At 37.3% G+C, this 23,671-nt stretch overlaps 1 protein-coding gene across 5 annotated transcripts in view; it reads right to left on the reverse strand.

The window, feature by feature from the left end:
• Positions 1–23,084, reverse strand: part of PLSCR1 (phospholipid scramblase 1) — a 28,615-nt gene extending 5,531 nt beyond the window's left edge. The window contains exons 1-9 of one of the 5 annotated variants that reach the window (XM_077990826.1): positions 22,935–23,075; positions 17,432–17,507; positions 14,733–14,838; positions 14,571–14,596; positions 11,496–11,576; positions 7,004–7,221; positions 3,676–3,718; positions 889–1,109; positions 601–762 (exon numbers count right to left, since the gene is read on the reverse strand). In XM_077990826.1, coding sequence (XP_077846952.1) covers positions 601–762; positions 889–1,109; positions 3,676–3,718; positions 7,004–7,221; positions 11,496–11,576; positions 14,571–14,596; positions 14,733–14,740 — 759 coding nt within the window. In that variant the 5' untranslated portion in view covers positions 14,741–14,838; positions 17,432–17,507; positions 22,935–23,075. 5 annotated transcript variants of the gene reach the window in all.
• Positions 23,085–23,671: the final 587 nt, after the last annotated feature.

Here is a 23,671-nt window from a genome sequence, read left to right on the forward strand (position 1 = left end):
AAGAACTACTGCAATGAAATTCTACAATATATTACAGTAAATATACAAATATTAATATGTTGCAGCTTCCAGTGACCTAATTTAATATAGGGAAAAGCAGAGAACACAGAGAAGCATAATTGGGTAGTATATATTATACTAATTTTCTCAAAACTATCTTTGCATAATTGGGTTTCTAGTAGGAATTCAAAGATGTCAGACATTCTGAACATGGCCTTGAGCACTGGCAGCTGATATTTCAGATTTAAGAAGGATCCATATGCTTTGGCAATCAGACTTAGATGACAAGGTTAACATTCTGTTTAAAATGGATAATATACAGTGTCATCACACAGAAACCACCACATTTAAGTGTTAGATGATTTGCTTATTTTTATTTGACTACATAGGTCTGCTTCTCTTTTTTCCATTTATCATGACCAACAGTGACCTTTAATCAGAGTGATAACTATCATTCTGACCAAAGTTAAATATATGAGCAAATTATCTTGCTGTTGAGACATTGGCACACAATACTTATTTAATGCATTTATAATATCCTGCAAAATTACATTCTTCTATTAGGAAAGCAAATCTAACAAACATTATGACATCTCTTACCTCAAAATCAACATCTCCACAACAGCTGCACACAACACATGGACCACTTATTTTTAGTACATCCTCTCTTTTCTCATTTTGAATTGTAAACTTTGGTAGACATGGGTGCCAGGTCTGAATAACATAACCTACTGGTACACCAGGAGGAGCTTGGATTTCTATCTACAAGGCAAAATAATATATGTAAATGTAATAATCGTAATGCCTATGTTTGATGAAAGGTTCAATGACAGGGTAGAAATTCTTGCTGAACTACTTTACAAAATGCCCTGGTAATTGCTCACTGACCTCCTGAAGGCAGCAGGGACAACAGCAGCTGTTACATCTTAGTGGTCTCTCCAGAGTTATGACTTCTCGACCCATATTATCAATAATCCTCAGGGTAAAAGGTCTAGATGGCCCACAGCAATTTCGGGTACAGCAATCAGTATCTTCTGCTGCAAAGTAAACCCTCTGTCCAAAGCTGTTCTTAATTTCATATTTGTTATTAGTTTCAAAACCTGTTAAAACTAAAAACATAAAAGACGAAATCATAATCACCTCTATGTTAAAAATATTGAATTTATCCAAAGATGATATAATATCTAGCTATGCCAGTTTTAGATGATACTCCAAGTGGCATAAGGAGAAGGAGAAGACATGATGTTCATAGATGATCCAGGCAGAGAAAAATGGCCAAAAAAAGGAGGAGGAGAGATTACCAATGTATAGAGAAATTAAGTCCTTATGTGAGACACAGGAAACAAGTTATATTTTCCTAATTCCATAAATGTCTGTCAGAAGAGAGACTTTTCTGCTGAGGGTTGGGACAATGCTGTGGGTGGGCACAGTGGTGCTAGGTGCATAGATAAAATGTCCACTAATGCATGATAGTTTTTGTGTAATGTGGAGGGGAATATAAGAGGATTGCTGTTTATGTGCTATGAAATTTTATATTAAATCAATCGGTTTGAGACTGTCTCATAAACCATACTTATGTCTTATTTTTTGCAATGCTTTTGAAAGAAGGCAATGTACGTGCATAAAAACCGAGGGAGTGAAAAATGAAAGGTGAATCAGAATGTCACAGTGGACCCAGGGCATCCTTATTCAACTCAGCAGTAGTTGTTCAGAAGTGGGAGGTGGGTATTAGACAAAGGGTGTTTGGCAACCAACACTTCATCTCACAGAATATCTAGACCATGGGAATCTGCACCTTAGCTGGGCTAATCTCTTCATGAGCGAAACAGATGGCTGCAAAATGCTGACGCTCACATGCTCTTGTATCAAGGGCTTTCCGTATCTAACTACACACTGGAAAGAAACCTCTCCGTATTTAAAGCCAGAAAGGAGCAATAACTGTTCCACTTGTACATAGCCCTCAGTAACTGGGGTCATGGATGTCAGAAGCCTGACTACAATAATGAGTGATTAAAATAAATATATGGAGGAAAAGTCACTCTACAATGCCTATGTGGAAAGACTCTGAGTCAGAGAAAGATGGCCTTCACAAGTCTTAGCACTATGAATGCCTTTAAGAGTCCTTGGTGGGACACAGACAGACCCTGTACTCTGCATTTATAAGAACCACTTCTGATATCAACATTTGAAATAGTCAAATGTTTAATGAGAAAAAAGTTAAGCTGATTTTGAGAGGGCATTTATTATCTAATTAATTGTTTCATTAAGTAGCTTAATCTCAAAAATCTCCAGCTTATTTGTAAAACAACATTGCTTTACATAACCTTTAAGTTTCTTTTCATTTACTTAAAAATACAAATTGTTTATGTCTTTATTGTCTTCTGTGTTTTGAACTGAGAAAAAAAGTAAGTGCCTATTTTATGCTCAGATTCTAAAAAACTGAGTAATCTTCGTCTTTTTTATATCACTCACGAAAAAATAACATAGACTTTCAATTTTGGAGAAAAAGAAACAAAAAAACCTTGAGACATTTCTTTTTTGAAAAATAAGCATAATTAAAACTATTAGATTTGGAACTTTCTATTTCATAATTAACACATTATTTAACAATATCTATAAAGCCCATAAACCTACAAAAAAAGATCAATAGTGTGCTGTGTAATGTTTGGTTATATGTCTGTTTGGATTTTATAGCCTTATTAATATATACTATAAAACATAAAAAATTCAGAATACAAAGCTGTCTTCCAGAGAAAGCTTTGTTTACATACACTAAAAAAAAAAATCAAGTAAATTATAAATATCTAATATTGTGCTTTATAAATAACTTCAATGTAATAGATGACAACTGTATATTTTAGCCAAATCCATTATTTTGCTTATACAATCCATGTTCTAATTTTTACCAGTGGAAAGAAACTTTGGAGACAGGTGAAAACGAATTTAACAGACATATTCCTAAAAACTGGCAGTTTTTTTACTAAACCTTTTATATCTAGAAGGAAAACACTATGGTTCATAAATCTACCCGGGGTCTTCTTCCCCTGGCAGTCATTATAAAACATTACTGGCTTCCTAAGTTTATTCCTGCACCTAAGGAGCCCTGGACCCAAGGAAATGCCAGGCCATTCAGCAGGAGCAGGAGTGCTCTTCTACGAAGCCAAGCCTGCAGGCTAGTTGGTCAGCATCCTCCAACACTGCAGTGTCCTGCATCCGACCTGGTATACAAAAGTTTTATAGCATTCATCTTAACTCCCAAGAGAAACTGTGGGCACAAATGATAATTTTCCCAAACTTCCTCATCCGAATAAAAAAGATAACTTTCTTTAGAATGTGGCTCTGTGCCATTCTTAAGCTGATCACAATTACGGAGAAAATAGCTTAAGTGGCAGAAGTCAGAAAAAAAGTGATGTATGAAGACAGGAGCAAAATAAGGGTTTTGATTATTTTTCTTCTAACTTAGTGTCAATATCCTGAGGGCAGGTGCCCAACATAATAGCATTTTACCTTTTGATTCCTAAATTTTAGAAACGGATTGCTGATGTTTATTACTGTAAATAACCGGCTTAACTGTCCCATATAAGTGAGAGTGTTATATTTGTGGAGGTTTATGTGCCTTTACCTGCATAAACTTCTACTCTGTATAGAAACAGGATTAAAACAATGAATACATACCTTCCAGAAGTTCAATCTGCTGATGAATCAGTATCTGATCTATCTGTCACAGGAAAAAAAAAAATGAGTGGTAAGTATATGTCAAATGAAGGTTTTTATAAGCTAACCAAATTAAAATTCATGTATTTATATTTTTTAAAGTACATGTAATCAGTTATCAATATTTAATAGCTTATATTACTTTTTAGTATAAAACTGAAGTTAATATTTTTAATTAATAAAAGATTTATTGTGTTCATTATTAATGTGGAAAAATTCAGGTCAAATATAATTGATTTACACTGGAGTATCTTTAACAATTAGTAAATTGAGGTGGCTCATGCCTGTAATCCCAGCATTTTGGGAGGCCAAAGTGGGCAGATCACGAGGTCAGGAGATCGAGACCATCCTGGCTGACATGGTGAAACCCTGTCTCTATTAAAAATACAAAAAATGAGCTGGGTGTGGTGGCAGGCGTCTGTAGTCCCAGCTACATGGGAGGCTCAAGCAGGAGAATCACTTGAACCCAGGAGGCAGAGGTTGCAGCGAGCCGAGATTGTGCTATTGCACTCCAGCCTGGGCAACAAGAGCGAGACTTCGTCTCAATAAATAAATAAATACATACATACATACATACATACATACATAGATATAAATGGCCAGTAAGTTTATGAAAAAATGCTCAACATCACTAATCACCAGAGAAATGAAATCCAAACCACAATGAGATATTATCTTTGTCCAGTTAAAATGACTATTATCAAAAAGACAAAAAAATAACAAATAATGGTAAAAATGTGGAGAAGGGGAAATCTGTTGGTGGGAAAGTAAATCAGAGCAGCCATTATGGAGAACAGTGAAGAGGTTCCTCAAAAACTAAAATTACAGCCACCATATGATTCAGCAATCCCACTACTGTTTTTTTTAAAAAGGTATTTTTTCAAATTTTTCGAAATTTTCAGAACAAAAATTTTAAAGGACAGAAAATCAATATGTCAAAGAGGTATCTGCAATCTCATGCTTATTGCAGCATTAACAGTCAACATATAGAATCAACCTAAGTGTTCAATAGATAAATGAATAAAGAAAAATTCATTCTTGATACACACAATGGAATAAAACTCAGCCATAAAAATGAATGAAATCCTATCACTGGCAGCAACATGGATGAGCCTAAGGGACATATTATTATTATTATTACTATTATTTATTTATTTATTTTTTTGAGACGGAGTCTCGCTCTGTCGCCTGGGCTGGAGTACAGCGGCCGGATCTCAGCTTACTGCAAGCTCCGCCTCCCGGGTTCCCGGGTTCACGCCATTCTCCTGCCTCAGCCTCCCGAGTAGCTGGGACTGCAGGCGCCCGCCACCACGCCTGGCTAGTTTTTTTGTACTTTTTAGTAGAGATGGGGTTTCACCCGGTTAGCCAGGATGGTCTCGATCTACTGACCTCGTGATCCGCCCATCCTGGCCTCCCAAAGTGCTGGGATTACAGGCTTGAGCCACCGCGACCGGCCAGGGACATATTATGTTAAGTGAAATAAGCCAGGCACGGAAAGAAAAATACTGAATGTTCTCACACATAAGTGGAAGCTTAAAAAAATTGATTTCTTAGAAGTAGAGAGTAGAGGCTGGGCACGGTGGTTCACGCCTGTAATCCCAGCATTTTGGGAGGCCAAGGCAGGCGGATCACAAGGTCAGCAGTTCGAGACCAGCCTGACCAATATGGTGAGACTCCGTCTCTACTAAAAATACAAAAACGAGCTGGGTGTGGTGGGGCGCGCTTGTAGCCCAGGTACTTGGGAGGCTGAGGCAGGAGAATCGCTTGAACCTGGGAGGCGGAGCTTGCAGTGAGCTGAGATGGCACCACTGCACTCCAGCCTGGGCAACAGGGCAAGACTCCATCCAAACAACAAAAAAAAGTAGATAGTAGAATACTGGTTACTAGAAACTGTGAAGGGTAGAGAGGAGAGTTATAAAGACAAGTTGGTTAATGAATACAAAATTACATTTAGATAGGAGGAATAAATTCTAGTGTTCCACAGCTATGTAGGTTGACTATAATTAACAATTTATTGTATATTTTCGAGAGGATCTGGAATGTTTTCGACACTAAGAAATGATAAATATTGAAAGTGATAAGTATGCTAACTATCCTTATTTTTCATTACACATAGTACATGGGCATTAAAATGCCACACTGTACTCTATAAATATGCACAATTATTATGTGTCAAAAACAATTTGAAAAGTAGAAAACAGTCTTCCTTCTTGAGGAGGCTCAAGAAATATTGATAACTTCTTTAGCCATCAAAGAGATTTTTTTACAAGTTTCAAATTTGTATTAAGCATACTTAATATCAGCCTTTGTCATATGTGATAACATCCTTTATGTATTTTATGAGACCCTGATTTTTAAAATATCTATTTCTGTGTATTTCTTGCATAATACAATAATGACCCAAAATTCCTATGATTGTGCCACTTAAGTGCATTGTGGGAAATTAAGTTACTAAAGATAGTGCAAGAAAGAAGTGATTTATGAAATGAAAACTGGCTGGACACACGGAGTTTCTTGTTTCTATTTGATCTACCTGATTTTTAACACCAAATAAATGTTAAACCTCTTATTGCTGAGATTAATTATAATTCAGTGCAACAAAATCCAGGACTTTTTACTCCTTTATTAATGGCATTTATAAAATTGGGTCTTCCAAAGAACAAAAGCAGCATCATAAAAATGCAGTTGTATTAGTTACAATAAAAAGGTGAGTTGTATTACACATAAAATATTAACCCCTTGTTTGGTGCCACTTATTGAAACTCAAAAATAAACTTAATTTAAATTTTATTTCAAATTATAAAGCAATTATTCAGTATTGAGATTAAAGAGCACTTTGCTCAGTACCAAAGTTTGGGGATTAAAAAAACAGTCTCAACTCTTTAGGTTCTCACCCCAGAGGGAGCTATATAACTTCTCTGGACCTCAGTTTCTTCTTTTGAAAAATGGAGATAACTGTAGCACCTATACATCATAGACTTTCTATAAGGATTAAATGAGTTAATACATGTATCAGGCATACAACAAAGACAGGAAAACAGTGTTAATTAAATGTTTGTTATTGGCCATTATCATAGATTGTATTTAAGATCACAGAAAGTACAATTTTCTAAGGCATTTGTGTTTTGCTTTAAAACTGAACCTGACCTAAAAGAATGAGAGTAATCTCTTAGCAGAATATATAGTTTTGCCATTTCAGACTTTGGTGAATTATTCATTTGTTAATCTGGTTAAGCAAGCTGGAAGCACAGTTCTGTTTTTTATGAGTATTTTGTGTCTTTGAAATTACCTGACTTAAATATTCTAATCCAGGTGGACAGTTTAATGGAGGCGGTGGTGCTGGCATCCATGGTATCCCTGCAGCTCCACCTGGCTGATTATATACTGGCTGATTATACATTGGCTGATTTGGGACAGGAAAGCCAGCTGGGCCAGGACCTGAATGGCCAGCTGGTGGGGGTGGGTAGCCAACCTGGGGCCCAGGGTAGCCATTATATCCTGGAGGTCCTGAAATACAAACAAGTGAAATGATTTATAACTGCACCAAAGATGGAATCATCAACCATTTTAGGGTTACGCCATATATCTATAAGTTGACATTTCAGCATAGAAATCTGTATCTGTGATGTTTAAGATATGCTTTTATCTTTCTGAGATTTTTCAATGAAATATCTGTGGTTGCATATCCACTTCTGTTTTGAGGATAGCAGGCAGTGAATAGCCTTACCCTTACCATTCAAAACTCAGATGGAAAATATGCTTTAATATCTGAGAAAATGAAAGTAAATAACCATGATCTACAGTCACCTACATAAAGATTCTGGCAAGCCTCAAGGGAAACAGACATGGCATTGGTAGAAGGCCCAAAATAATGGCTTTGAGTCAGCATTTCTAGGGCCAAAGTACCTTGTGAAAAATGATAATTCTGAAATTCTAGCAAATGACTTATAATGTATGTATAGAACTGGGGGTAGTTTTGCCCCCTCTCTGCCAGGGATATTTGACAAGATTTGCAGACTCTTTTTGGTCACAACTGGAGGGGAAGATAATACTGCATCTGGTGGGTGGCGGCCAGGGCTACTGCTACACATCTTCAAAGACCCAGAACAGCTCCCTAACAATGAAGAATTGTCCAGCCCAAAATATTATAGTGCCACTGTTGAAGGTGAAAGCATGTCATTTCTTTCAGTACATTCCAGATACCTGCTTGAGTTAATCCTTTGCATTATGTTTTAATCCATAATGTATTGCTTTCCTAAGTCCTTCTTCATTAAAAGAAAATTTCATTGTAATATTTAGGTTAGAAATTTAAATTTCACAATTTAACATCCTTTGGTCTCTGGAAAATATAATTTGAGAAATAAGGATGGGAAAAAATTGTAAGAGGCAGAGTAGAGGCAGAAATTTAATAAGAGTAAGTGTACTTCATATTCTCTATGAATATGTGATTACAATGAAGATTTATATGCCTGTTTGGATGGTCCACAAAATTCCATAGCAGTGGAATATAATTTCAAAGGACTGTGTTTCTCAATATTTTAACATTAAAGCCTATGCAAAATGCAATACTTAGAATAGGAAATGTATACATTCTTTTAAATGGAACATTTATGACAAAATTCATTTGCCTTTAAAAAATAAGGCTTAGATAAACAGATTAAACCTCACAATAATGCATCATAAATAAAGTTTTTATAATTTATTCCTTTATGATGAATGAATATTTACAAATGATCCATAATGTGACTGGCTGTGTTGTAGAATATGAGGACACAAATCTCAAGGAGGCATCCTGCTGTCAGAGAGCTTACAGTCAACTTCTGAGAGAAAGAAAACACATTTAGAACAAAAAAAATTCATATGAATGTGATGGAGAAGAATGTATGTCAGGGAGGGCAGGGCATGAGGCAGTTACTTTAGGTAAATATAATTTCCATCAAAGTCTAAAAGATGAGAAAAGCTTTATATGAAGATCTAGTGAGAAATGCTTCAGGAGGAAAGAAAGGCAAATAGAATACCTCTGACTTTGTAATGAATCTGACATGCTGTTAGCAAAGCAATAGGAAGCTGTTCATCAAAGGAGGCCTTAGTAAGGAGTCTGGATTTGGTTCCAATTATGATTGGCAAGTACTGGAGGATTCTGAGCAGAAGAATGAGTTCCATGGTCTTATTTATATCTTACAAAATTTTCAGGAGTAGAAAAGTATTAGAATTTACAATGGAAGACACAGATGCAATCCCTGTCCATCATTGTTTAATGAGAGAGACAACTTTAAATCCCCACTTATTCTAGGGAGCTATAATACCAGAGTAATTAATTGATTAATTAGAATAAGAGATAAATGCTTTCAAGTAAGAGACCACGGTTTTATGACTAGAGATGCCAAAGGTCGCTATTGAGATGGGAAGAGAAAAAGGGAAGGAGTAGGAACAGCTGCCCTGAGGGGTCACCTTTACGCTGAGATCTGAAGGATGCACAGGAGTTCAGGAGGCCAGAGTCATAGAAAGAACATTTCAGAGCAAAGTCCTGGGACAATAACTAACATAGGCCTTTAAAAATCTGAAAAATAGCCTGTCTAGCTGAATAGCAGCAAGCCAGGCTCAAGAGGAGGTTAAAGAGAGAGCATGGAAAAGGCCATCCTGGGTTTAGTGTTAGCCTTTATCCTAAAAGTAATAGGACACTAATAAAATAGGGGTTATACACTCTCTGTAATATGAGCAGATTTACATTTTTAAAGATCACTGGCGTCAGCACAGAACCCAGACCATAGGCAGACCAGTGGGTATGTGGAGATGTGATTTAATTTCTCACATTTTTAACATCATCATAATTTCCCCCAGACTCTGAAAATATGATTGATTACTCATCAAATGAATGAATTAAGCATAAAGAATTACCTGAAATTTGAATACTAGTATCATTTATGTAAAGACTAATTGATTTAAAATATTTTAAATATGTTAGCAAATACTTGTCATTTCTTATTTGCAAGCATTGTGCTCAGTGTTTTACATATACTCTCATTTACTCTACAAAGCAACCTACATTGAAAATATCACCCTCATTTATAGATAGGAACACTGAGGCTTTGAGGTACTGCAACTTGTTTAAGACTACCACATAAGTATCAGTAAAGAAGGCAGAACCTAGTTTACCAGCACATTTACCTATACAATTTTTTTTTTTTTTTAAAGCAGGCAGAACCTGAAGTCTGATCCAAACTCCCTATGCCTCAGCTTTCCCACATACACAATGGGGATAACTAACAATATTTACCTCATAAGAGTTTTCTGAGAATTAAATGTATTAATCCACATTAATTCCACATTTAAAACAATAACTAAAGCATGGTAAGCTCTCAATTTTAAATTATCCTTACTGTTAGCATCATTGTTATCTTAAGACTTGTGCTATATGTAATCCTGGACTTGAGAAACAAAATAAAGCTGTGGAGTGATATATATGTATATATATATATATATATATATATATATATATATATGCAAACTCTCAAGTCTGATTATATCTGAACTGTATTATTTATGTATATCCACTTTTAATTTAGTGATAGGGTGGATTACGTAATTCTCTTAAGTGCCTTGGATGACTATTATAGACTTACTAATGATTTTCCAAACAGCAACCCTGTAAGAATTTGGAGCAGAGGTTCTCAACCCTGGCTTCACATTAGAATGACTTCGGGTGTTAAAAGATTACTATTCCTTAAGTTCCACCACCAGAAGCTATGATTTAATTTTTCTGGAATAGTGCCCTGGCACTACTATTTTGAAGTGGTTCTGGGTGATGATACTTCAGTGCAGGCATGGTTCCCATGAGCCACCACCTGAGAGTCTTTGAGCTTATCTAGCTCATATTCTTTTAGTTGCAAACATCTGGATGAGATCCAGGACGCAGGGAGGTTTCTTGCTAGGCAATTAAACATGACACCAGCTCCTAAGCACATTTGTTTACTCAGGGAAGAGCATACAATGGGTACATCCTTCTATCCAACCCACATTCCCTTTGATCCTAAATCCCCAGGATGCTCTTTCAAGATCTGGGTAGCCTGCCTGCTTGTAAATCTGGACATGCTATGGCCTTTGCTATTTTTAAAGTTCTAGTATTTTGGATAACTGCATTTGCCTAAATGAAAATCTCTGAATTCTTTCAGGCATTGGTTGAAAAGAAAAAATGTACTCAATTGCATACGTAGTCAAATGACTCAATTATTTTTCTTAGAAATACAGGGCTGAATCAGTATATATACAAAAATAAAGCTTTCATATATATTATAAAATTAAAATGAGAATTATTCCCACGTAACTGAATTTCTATTACTTCCAGTTTTAAGCAGTCTTATCATTTTGATGTGACTCTCACTGAACACATGCCAAGCTACATGACTCAATTTATCAGAAATAAATTTCCTAAATGTGATTAAATGATCATAATTTTCAGAACAGATGGAGGATCAATAAAATATTTTACTTAACATTTGTGTATTGGGATGTGCAGTCTTGTATTTCATTTGCTAAATTTAAACCTAATGCTGTTTTTACTAGCTTTCTTTATACCTTTACTGTCCTCTATAAATAAAAATTACTTCTATGGAAAATGTATAGCCAAATAAAAATAATCAAGAACAACTAGGCTGCCAAAATTTCATTAATATAGTTTTAAAAAAAGAGCAACTAAAATAAAAACAAATGCACAATTCTCTCTCTCTCAAGAGAGACTGATTGATTAACTTTCATTTTTCTTCTTTAATCAACTACTTTACCTTGGAACGCTGTCGGTGGATACTGAGGAGGATACCCAACTGGCAAGTTTGTTTCAGGGTGAGAAGCATTCATCTGTGTGTCTGCAATTCAAGGAGAGGTAAATAGATGTCTGATTAAATAAAATACATATTAGAAAGAAACAATGTATTGTACTCAGATAATTGTCACTTGTGTGGTCTTATGCTATATTGAAATAGGGGAAGTAAAATTTTCACTTAACATAAGCTATGCCTATTATCAGAGCTAATTTGCGATTAGCAAATTTGTTTCAAACAAATTTTCCTTTAGATAAAATGAGACAGCTAAGTTACTGGGGCTGAATCACCAGTTTTTGAAACATCCCTGATGAATGTTCAGTTCCATGTTTTGTTGACAATAAAATAAAGATAGCTTTAAAATTACATATAGACTACGAAGAAAGAGATAAATGAAATTAATGGGATGTGAGGATGGTAGAATTATGGATGATTTTAAAGATATCTATCATCACTGCTGTAAGAATTATTATTTTAAATATTTAAAATAATGAATATACTTCAGTATTTATAAATTTTATGCTTACTCTGGAACTACACCAATAAAGTTGAACCATATGAAATTCCCCAAATATGACTGTTTTTGACCCACAAAAGCCATAATGTTTAATTATAATACACTAGCATATTAAACTTTGTTACTTGCTAAGAAGGCTTGAGTAACCTTAATATATGCACAAATGGTTCAGCCTCCTAAATATTAATATTCATGTCCATCTAGTCATTCAGTTACCTACCACAGCCAGCCTCTAAATATTTACTGAGCATGTCCTGTGTCACCCTTGAATTAGGCTCTGTGGCTACAATGGCTCTGCTTTCATACAGCTTAAGGTGTAGCAGACACTACACTTATGTCCTTATCTGTTTCCTTATGAATTACTAACTGTAAATTCAAAATATTTTTTTAGAATCATGGAGGCATGGCATCAATATGGAAGAACATATAGGTCAAACTTTCACTGTAACATTTTTTTTGTATGTGTCTCTATTATGAACTTTCAAAGACCACTCAACTTGCTAATCATGTGGTTTTATCAGGAAGATTGGATTGTTCTCCTCACCCCCTGCCCCGGCCTTTCTCCTTCATAAATGGCTTCATCATGACTTCAGCAGAATGCAGTGCATGGTGATTGTGTAAAATCAGGCAAAAAAAACTGCTTTCCTTCTCGTTCAGGACTAGCCTGGCCAACATAATGAAACCCCATTTCTACTAAAAATGCAAACATTTGCCAGGCATGGTGGCATATGCGTGTAGTCCCAGCAACTCAGGAGGCTGAGGCAGAAGAATCACTTAAACCCGGGAGGCGGAGCTTGCAGTGAGCTGAGATGGTGCCACTGAACTCCAGCCTGGGCGACGACAGAGAGAGACTCCGTCTCAAATAAACAAACAAACAAACAAACAAACACAAAACAACAACAAAAAACACATGAAGGCTTTTCCCTGGAAAAACACTGCAACATACCCTGTGATCTCTGAAACTCCCCATCATTCTTTCCCATCCATTTTCTTCTATTTCTCAGCATTAAGTGACTGACCTAACTCCCTAGTTCTCTAGCTAATAAGGCCCTGCCTGCAGCCCCTACTCCAAACTTAAGTTGGAAACAACAGCATCAGACTCAGAAGAGATTTCAGGAAAATACTCTCCAAGTGTGAAATAAAGATCTATCCTTGACAGGTATGTCACATTGTGATACCTCTTAATAAGCAACATTGTTTGAATACTAGAACATAGAACACACACACACATACACATATCCAGGAGCAGACAGACTCAAGAAATCATGAGCTCACAATCTCTGGGCTTTTGGTACCAAAGCAATGATTCTGATTTCAGGCATTCCAGGGGGAATTCATACAAGGAGAATGAGTGAATGGGCAGGTGTTCAAGTAGAACAAAGAGCATGCTAACTATGGTTTCATTTTTGCATTTTTGAAATGCAACTTAAAATGGCTTATAAATAGTACAAGTCTATCGCATTGTCTTAAAGATATTTTATTTTTATGTCTACATGTATGTATATATACATATATACACATTTATTCACACACATATACACATTTTATTTCTATTTAGGCAAATGCATTCATATATACATACAATTATATATACAAAACTGAAAAGTTAAAAGTTGACTATGACCATGACGAGATAAATTTTTGCAAATTCAGTGGAATCAACTTAAAGCTTGTGGCAAATAAAACAGTGTAATTCTATATAAATTTACATTTAAAAAGCTTTGAGTTTTGTAAGTAAAAAGAAAACCATAAAACTTCACATGGGAAAAGTGAGGAGTCTAGTCCTAGAGATTATTTCATATATTTAATAAGGCTGACACTGTAGCAATAGATAAATATTTTTTTGTTACCTCAACAAAGATGAAAGAGAGAATAAAGAAAAGCATTTTAGAAAAACAGGATTTAATTTTTGAATTTAATTTTCCCTATGTAGTGGGAATTTTGAACATAATTTTCCCTCTGTAGTGGTGTCCCTCTTCAGAACCTTAATATCTTAATAAGACAAAGTTTTTATTACTTGCTTGATAAATATCCATCTTACTTAGAATTTTCTTGAGAAAAAAAGCCAGAACATAATGACTGGTATTTATTTAAACATACAAACATGTGTCTGTGATGAAATATATGTCGAAGTGTATATCTGAGGAGTTTATTACAATGAACTGAAATCTTATTATCTGTTAATTAGTATGACTGAATAATCTTTATAGATAGAAAATACATAGAGAAAAGAGAATATTGTTCTGGTTTGAATATATGTTACAGAACCTATTTCCCAATAAATCTAGCATTTCTTAGCTTTCCAAAAGGTTTTCTTATTTTTAATGAAGAACCTGGTGGTAGTGGTATTGTTGTACATCTTCTCTATAGTCAAAATACTGAACTAGACATTGTATTCTGGAGCATAAACAACAGAAAGCAAATTATATACTTTCAGACGCTGAATAAAACATTATGACAAATAACAAGTTACCAACAGATTAACATTATAGGGAGGAAAGTAAATATTTAAAATAACTTACTTTGTTTGTCCATGATTAAAACAGTTCTGAAAAAGAAGATCTGATATTAATACACTGTCTACAAGGCCACAAGTCAAATGTTAACCGTTGAAACAGGATACTGTAAAACTATACAGTCACACTCATAGGACATTCCTCTTTATTCATCCAGCCCAGCCTTACCTGGTCATTTAAGCCCTTTGTGCTTGACTGCATTCCCCTTGCTGTGTTTCTGAGCAGGAATTTAGAAATTGTTGGTCAGCTCATGATGGTGAACACATTCTAAAGCCTTTTGGGAAGAGGGTCCAGTGAGGCAGAAAGCCATAAAGACACACTATGAGCTAAGACTCCAAATAGTAACCAAGCTAATAACATCAACCTTCACAACTTGCACAATCTAAAGGAAATGCGTGGTTCAGTTCCCAGTCTCCGGACTTAGGCCCCAGGAATGTTCTAGCAGGAAAGCAAAAAATGTTAAGTATCAGGTTACACTACTGCAATTTAGGTCTTGTGGACCTGTTCTTTGCAAATTTGAGAAGGCCTGAGACTATTCTGTGCATTTGGAGATTTTTTTTTTTTTTTTACTAGAAAACTCACTCTCAGGAGTCGTCACAGCCATAGCACCTTGACCACCCAAGTGAAACGTTGTACTTGGTATTTATACAGAAACTTAAATAGCAGCAAACATTCTACCTAGTATTTCTGCCTTCCAGTGCCTTGATCCGATTCTAGTTTTTCCCAGTACTATCCAGTCACTACTTTTTCCATCTCCTGTAGATCCTGATGCTCTTCATCCCTTTTAGCAACAATGCATTAGGCAAAACTCTGTTACCCAACATTTTTATCTTGGACCCACGCACATTAACACAAACTGCCCTTCCTCTTCCCAGGCCCATTCCTGTGCTGGCTACCCTTTAACTAAATTCTCTTACTGTGCAATCCTAAGTGGTTAGTAAGTCAACCGATCCCTTTACATGCTCAACTAAAATCTAGAATTCCTGAGAAGAAACCACCTTCCTCCCTGCTGTTTCAGAATTATTTTTTGGCCAGGTGTGGTGGCTCTTGCCTATAATGCCAGTATTTTGGGAAGCTGAGGCAGGAGGATCACTTGAGTCCAGAAGTTTAAGACCAGCCTGGGCAACATGGAGAGACATTGTCTCTACTAAAAAAAAAATTAGCCAAGCATGGTGGCATGTGCCTGTAGTCCCAACTACTCAGGAGGTTGAGGTGGGAGGACTGCTTGAGCCTGGGATATTCAGGCTGTAATGAAGTATGATGACTTCCCTGCATTCCAGCCCGGGTGACAGAGCAAGACTGTGTTTTAAAATAAAAGTTTTTGTTTTGTTTTTATTATTGCCAACATTAAGCACAAAATTTTATAATCAACTTAAAGTCTTAAGAACATTCCAGTTATAGTCACCTCTTAATTACACATACTCAAGATGTTGAGCAATGGTTGAATAATTCAAAATGGGTTTATGTGGTCCTGAAATAAATCAAAAGATGTGTTTGTGTTACTGATTTAACTTCCCAGATTTTCTTAGGACAACAGGAATCCCAGTTTGCATTAACCAGTCAGAAATTAATGCTGTAGACCTCATCAAGCCAGAAAGGTAGAAATATTAAAATTTATACTTTTTTTTTGCCATTAATCTATTCGGTGAACAATAAGCTAATAAACACATGTAACCAAAGTAGACTAAAAGTTTTGAAGACATTTGTGTTTTAGATTCCATCATAGGAAGAATTGTATAAAGAAGACTAAATTCATACATATAAGAGGACATGATTTTTGTCAACCTCACATTTTTACCATCAAAGACTATACTTTAAAATGCCAATTTTCTTAAAATATGCTAAGAGTACTTTAACAGATATATCAGAAAAGATGAGTAATTCCGGATTAGAAATAGGTAGTCCCCTCTAATTAATATACTGGACTACACATCTCTAAAATCTTTACCTGCCCCTTACTTCTTATAGGATACCTCTCTCAATAACATGCTTAACTTAAAAAAAAAAAAAAGGTTCTATGGCCTTTAACCAATTTTAACAGAAATTTTAAGAAACTAGTGTTTCAGTTATTCTCACTTTCCCTACAATGTCAGAAAAGCACTAAATAATGTCTAAGGGCAAATCCTAAATAAAATGTACGAGAAGAAACATAGGCAAGTTTTTATTTATTTATTTATTTATTTATTTATTTATTTATTTATTTATTTTTTGGCAAACAGACTACTCAACTGAAAAAAATTCATAGTTCTGGACTGCAGATCTATATATCTGAAATAAAAAAAATTTGTCATAATTTTAAAAACAATTTTTCTTAGCATTTAGTTTGTTTTAGGCTTTCAAGTCCCATGCAAGCCAGAAATAAAGGATGTGCTGCAAAGATAGGGAATTTATAAACCCACGCTATGTATTCTGGTAAACAGTGGTCCCCAACCTTTTTTGGCACCAGGGACCAGTTTTGTGGAAGACGTGGACGGGTGGAGTTGGGGATGGTTTGGGGATGATTCAAGCGCATTGCATTTATTGTGCACTTCATTTCTATTATTATTATATTGCAATATATAACAAAAGAATTATACAATTCATTATAAGGTAGAATCAGCAAGAGCCTTGGGCTTGTTTTCCTGCAACTAGACAGTCCCATGTGGGGGTGATGGGAGACAGTGACCAATCATCAGGCATTAGATTCTCATAAGGAGAGCATAACCTAGATCCCTCACACAAGCAGTTCACGATACGGTTCTTGCTCCTATGAGAATCTAATGCTGCTGCGGATCTGACAGGAGGTTGAGCTCAGGCGGTAATGTATGCAAGTGATGGGGAGCAGCTGTCAATACAGATGAAACTTTGCTCACTCACCAGCTGCTCACCTCCTGCTGTGCAAGCCCAATTCCTGACAGGCCACGGACTGGTACTGGTTGGTGATTCAGGGGTTGGGGAGCCCAGCTGTAAAAAATAGGTGGAGGATCTTAAGCAGGGAATTTCAAGTCCTTGCCAAATGAGTACCAACCAATTATTATATTGTCATATAATATAATAATTATGTAATAAAATACCAACACATGGTATTTGCCTTTCACAAGGTCAGAGATGATTCTCTTCTTGCACAGAAATACAGGAAAGGAAAAGAAGCAGATTTCAAAACAATGACAATTTCTTCATATTGGCTCTTTTTCTTCCCACTTGGTTACATTGTTCTTCATCTTAAAAGGTAAGTTAGTAAGGATGAGACCTACTGGCAAAACTACTGTAGAATAAAACCTGGGTCTTTGCTTTACTATAGGTTTTAGAATTTTAGCATTTACGTAATACCTAAAGCATTGAAAAAGGTATATAATAAGCTCTGGTGCAAAATGTTAAGTGTTCCTTGTACCTATACATGTGCCAAGTAGATAAAGCACTGTGTGCCAGGTCATTAAAGTCATCCACTATGTGGATGCCTACATTCTTGTTTGCTGTTATAATGATCCTTTGGGTTTTCTCAAGGTTAATGTGTCTATTACAAGATACATGTCACTCAGTTTGGGGAATAACTGGGTGTGCCCTGAATAAATTAATTAATGAGTTAATTAATTTAGCATGATAATTCATAAATAACGGCTTCTGCCACACTTACTTTGTTTTTCATTTCAGAAATACTTCAGAGAAAGAGAAAATCTTTATGCTATACCAAAAAGTGCATTAAAGTTATGTTGTATATTGCACCATTGGAATAATAATTACTCCAGGATGAACACAGAACTTCAAATATAATCTGATTTTTTTCTAACTCTGTTAACTAAGACTTTGGAGGAAACTGAGGCATCACACATTATTTGCATACAAGTACACCTCTGTTAAAACTTTTCTATCAGAAATCCTAAGTTCTCATTGTTTCTCTGGACCATTTGACAACTGTAACCTCTACCACCATGAAGAGGAAGAAACAGCACAGGGGATTTCCAGTTCTGGCTTCACGATTCGTATTACAGTGAAACTCTTTTGACCCATCTCTTGAGGTCCTGAAATTTTTATCTTACTGCTTTCAAAAAGTATTAAGTAAAATCTGGAACCCAAAGGGGAAGCATACTTAATTTTGACAGTTCCTAAAATTTGTTTACCCACACCAGATTTGGATTATTTATTTACATTTACTTGTTAATTGGCTAAGAACAACCTCCTTCCCTCATTCCCGCAAAACAGAGGATAAAGCATTTCACATTCTCTTCAAGTCCCAAGATAGGGATATATGTTTTGAATTATTTTAGCAAAATGCTACTGCTCTGAAAACAATCACAAGAATTCTAGGTCCCTAACTTCCTCCCGATAACTGAGAATATAGATACTAGACTAGAGGGAAGGGAGGAATTTCAAGTAGGCCAGGAGATTACACAGGTAAGTCATGAATCAAATAACTTTCATGTCATTTGGGTTATGTTTGTATGCAAACTTTGTACATTTAAAAATGTTTAGTTAACATCTAACAAGGAAAAATATTCATCTTTTGAACTCGGGTTTTGGTAAATGTTAAGCTTAGAAAAAACTGATGCATTTAAGCAAATGGGTGGGGCAAGCAGCTGGTGAGGCTTTTGAGTATACAGCACATCATACCTGTAAGCTATGGAATGAAACTGAGGGGACTGAGGCTGATTATAAACGCAAAGTACCTTGTAACAAGGAGTCACTCCATAAAAATCCTCTTGCGTATTTTATGCTTAACAAACAAAATAAATATGCTTAAAACCAGTTTAGGATAGCCTTTTATAGCATTTTATAGTACACCTTGAATAAAAATGTAGATGATACATCAACTAGGACCAAGTGAGATGGCAGTGATCAAGTGTTCTACAAAACTAAAAAGTAAAAAAAAGAGACAAAGGAAACAAATATTGAATCAGTTACTGTCATTTGATTGCTTTACTGCTCTGAAAAGCCTTTCCTGACAACCCAGAGCTCCCTCACAAATTTGAGTTGTTTCCTTTCCTCCTAATAAATGGTGAAACTAAACCCATAGAAATAAAAGTGACTTTAATAAATGTGATACAGTTCACTAACTAGCTGAATTAAGATGATCAATAATTCATATTCTTTGCATCGATGTCTCTAATTCACTGAAAAAAGGAAGACTGACACCCTTCAGTGAAATTTGTTAAAAGACTCTTTTAAGGTATCTTTTTTATGTAAGACAGAAAAGGCTTCAATTTCAATTTACTCTTGGACCACTTAGCTTTAACTAGGTCAGGTGCTAACTTCATGTGTTGGAAACTTAATTTCCAATGCAACTGTGTTGGGAGGTGGGGCCTAATAAAAGATGATTAGTTCATAAGCACTCTACCTTCACGAATAGATTAATGTTGTTATCTTGGGAGTGGGTTAATTATTGCCAGAGTAGTCTTGTGAAGTTCCATTCTCTCTTGCTGTCTTGCCCTTCCACTTTCCACCATGGGATGATGCAGTAAGAAGACCCTCACTAGATGCTGGTTCCTCCATAGAGTCATGCACCACAACAACAGATCACATATATGATGATGGTCCCATAAGATTATTTTTACTGTACCCTTTCTATGTTTAGATACATAAATACTTGACATTGTATTATATTTGCCTACCATATTCAGCACAGTAACATGCTATACAGGTTTCTAGCCTAGGAGCAATACCTTATTCCACACAGTCTAGGTCTAGTAGGCTATCTGCCATCTCACTGGTCATTCCTTTGCTGGAATGAGCCAAGTTCCCCCCAGCCCAGGACTTCTACCTGTGAAGTTCCCTCTGTCTATAATGCCCTCCACCACTACACACACACACACACACACACACACACACACACACACACCCCCAGCCCAGGACTTCTACCTGTGAAGTTCCCTCTGTCTATAATGCCCTCCACCACTACACACACACACACACACACACACACACACACACACACACACCCCCAGCCCAGGACTTCTACCTGTGAAGTTCCCTCTGTCTATAATGCCCTCCACCACTACACACACACACACACACACACACACACACACACACACACACACACCCAGCCCAGGACTTCTACCTGTGAAGTTCCCTCTGTCTATAATGCCCTCCACCACTACACACACACACACACACACACACACACACACACACCCAGCCCAGGACTTCTACCTGTGAAGTTCCCTCTGTCTATAATGCCCTCCACCACTACACACACACACACACACACACACACACACACACACGTCTATAGACTAATTGATTTGAGACTTCCTTCAGCTCTCAATCTGACTCTCCTCAACACCCCCCACGCCACCACCCCAGCCTAAATAGAAGGCTGGCTATACCATCCAGGATTGTGTAAGTAAATTCTATGATGTTCTCACAACCACCAAATTGCCTCATGATGCATTTCTCAGAATGTATTCCTGTCTTTAAGCAACACATGATTATGTTGGACTTCCTAGTCTCCAGAACTGTAAGAAATAAATTTCTGTCCTTTATAAATTACCAAGTCTCAGGTATTCTGCTACAGCAGCAGACAACATATGGAGACATCATTTTTTTCTAATGACTTATTAAAAGAACATATGGAAAACTGAAGAGTGCAACTGTTAGTTCTGATTAACTAAAAAGTGTTTTGGCTTTTTAATTTAGCACTATTCAGGGTAGTGCTATAGAGTGTGTATATACACAGATACACATATATACATATAGAAATACTTCCTATATAAATATTCACTAAATATAAAGCTGGTGTGGTTTTTAAGGAATTAATTGAAGGCATAGAGCATGCAAAGCACTATACCAGGCACTAGAGCACAATACCTAGACACTAGGGAGACAGACAATTAAGAATGTAATAGATTATTATAAACACTCTAAGTGCTATCAATAAAATTAATGTTGCTACAAGAAAGGGTTACAGGACACTAACTTAAACAGTGGTAGGGGGTTTAAGAAAAGTCAGACTGGGAGCTGAAGGAAATCTCAAATCAACTAGTCTACGGAGGTATGGTGGGTGGGGTGTTGGAGGGCATTATAGAGACAGGGAACTTCATAGATAGAATTCCTGAGCTGGAGGAACATGCCTCATTCAAGGAAAGGAAGACCAGTGAGGTTACAGAGCAGAAGAGGGAGACATTCTTAGAGATGAAGACGGAGAGGTACATAAGCGTCTGCTCGCACACATTTGATGTCTCTCCACCTGTACTCTAAGCTCCTTTACAGATCTAAAGGCAGTTTGATCTATAAACCAGCTATTTCACATGCCACTTTGCTATCCAACTGCAGAAATCCATTCATTTCCCTTTATATGTCTTTCATTTCCCTGCATTTTCTCGTTGTTCAAAGCCCTACTATGGTTGTAAACAGGGTGGCATTAAGGGAAAAGTTTGCTCTTAGGAAAAGTTCAAGAAAGGAGGCCCCAAACTGCCTGACACGTTTAAGTGTCACTTGTAGTAACCATGTATCTCAATGTGATAAGCCAGAAAAAAAACAACGACTGCCTGTTCCTGGAACTGGGAAGTGGCCATGCCAAGACTTCCAGGAATAACAGTGCATGAATGAAACCACATGGGAACCGGAGAGTCAGCTTGGAGAAGCAGGAACTTTGTCAAATATTTAAAATAATAAAAGCTCACTTTCACTGAGTACTTTCTGTAGTGCCAGGCACTGCTCTAAGAACTTTACATTAACACATATAATACTCTGTAGCTCTTTTAATAGTTACACAATTTCAGAGATGAGGCAATGGAAAGAATATATATTAAGAAAGTGGCTGACAATCCACAGATGTGAAGCAGTAGAGGCCAAATTTCAAGTCGGGGAGCCTGACTGGAGCTAATGGTCTTAGGAACCGTGCTAGATACCGCCGCTATCTTTTCCAAGCTAGTATTGTAGAGGGTTTAGCATAGATGTGGGCTCCAGGCGGACTTCAGTGAATACTTACTGATAAATGCCAGCTTGCAGGCTGTATTAACCGTCCCTTCTAATAGCCCCACTATGCTGGCACATGCTCCCGAGCCCAGTCTCTGCCCAGGATTCAGCGCCGCTCTCTGCCTGTAGAGCAGTGTAGCTAAGGGGAAGCCGAGCCCCGCGAGGCGTTTTCAGGCAGGACACCCCTTTTCATTCGAATGATTCTGGGTGAGCCCAGGTGCCGCTGGGCCGCCTGGGGCCCCTTGCCGTGCATCTGCTCCACTTACAGGGTCCCTTTCAGAGGTCTCTTGCATTTCTGGCCCCAGCCTTCACCCCACATCCTCCACCCCCAGAGCAGCAAACACAACCGGCTGGCCCTCGCGCCCGTTCCCCGTAAGTTGGCCCCCACACCTGATCCCGGCCCTGGCCCCAGCGCAGGCTCCGCGCAGTTCTCGCGCCCGAGCCCCGGGGAGGCGGCAGAGAAAGCCGCTCGCGCACCTGTGGCTGCCGCTGTTTCCGCTCCCGAGAGAGCCGAGGTCTAGAGAGCCGGGGTCAGGCGGTGGCTTCCTCTCCTGCGCCTCTAGACTGCAAGGCACGGCTACTGCGCAACCTTCTCGGAAATCAGCCGGAACAGGGTCTGCGAGTAACCCTTGCGCCAACAGCCGCGGCTACTGGTTTAGTTTCCTGGATCTTACGTACACAACGCGGTTTCCTTTTCCTGGTTCCCGCGTTCGCGCCGGGGGACCCGCGGGACTATTGCAGGATGAAGAAGCTGGAGGAGGGACTGCACCCACCACCAGTTGTGAGGCCCCTCCCCTACCCCCGACTTGCTTTCTTGCTCATTGGAGAGACTCCAGAGACTTTTGACCGGTGGTTAAGGAGAGGAACTGGGACTCTGTCACTAACTGGAACTGGAAAGTCATCAGCTGGGGAGTGGCCTCCCCCGGGAACTTTCTTTACTCTGACTTTGACCTCCATCCCTCGGAAGCCCGTGGCTTTTCAACGCAAGGAAGCAGAGGCAGCTTAGACTACAAATGAGGAGTGGTCAAAATTGTTTTTTTTTATGGTGCCTTTTCTTTCTTGCTGTCTTGCTCTTTCTTTCCTTCTATTAAATTATGTGATATTATTTTTTATTTTTTTAGGCAGTTATTTAAATGTTTTTAAGAGCTCACCTTATTTTTTAATAAATATTGTTCCTTTTTAAACTAAAATAGTTTTTATTGTCTGTATTTAAG

This window comes from Macaca mulatta, chromosome 2, assembly GCF_049350105.2.
Source record: "Macaca mulatta isolate MMU2019108-1 chromosome 2, T2T-MMU8v2.0, whole genome shotgun sequence".
NCBI lineage: Eukaryota > Metazoa > Chordata > Mammalia > Primates > Cercopithecidae > Macaca > Macaca mulatta.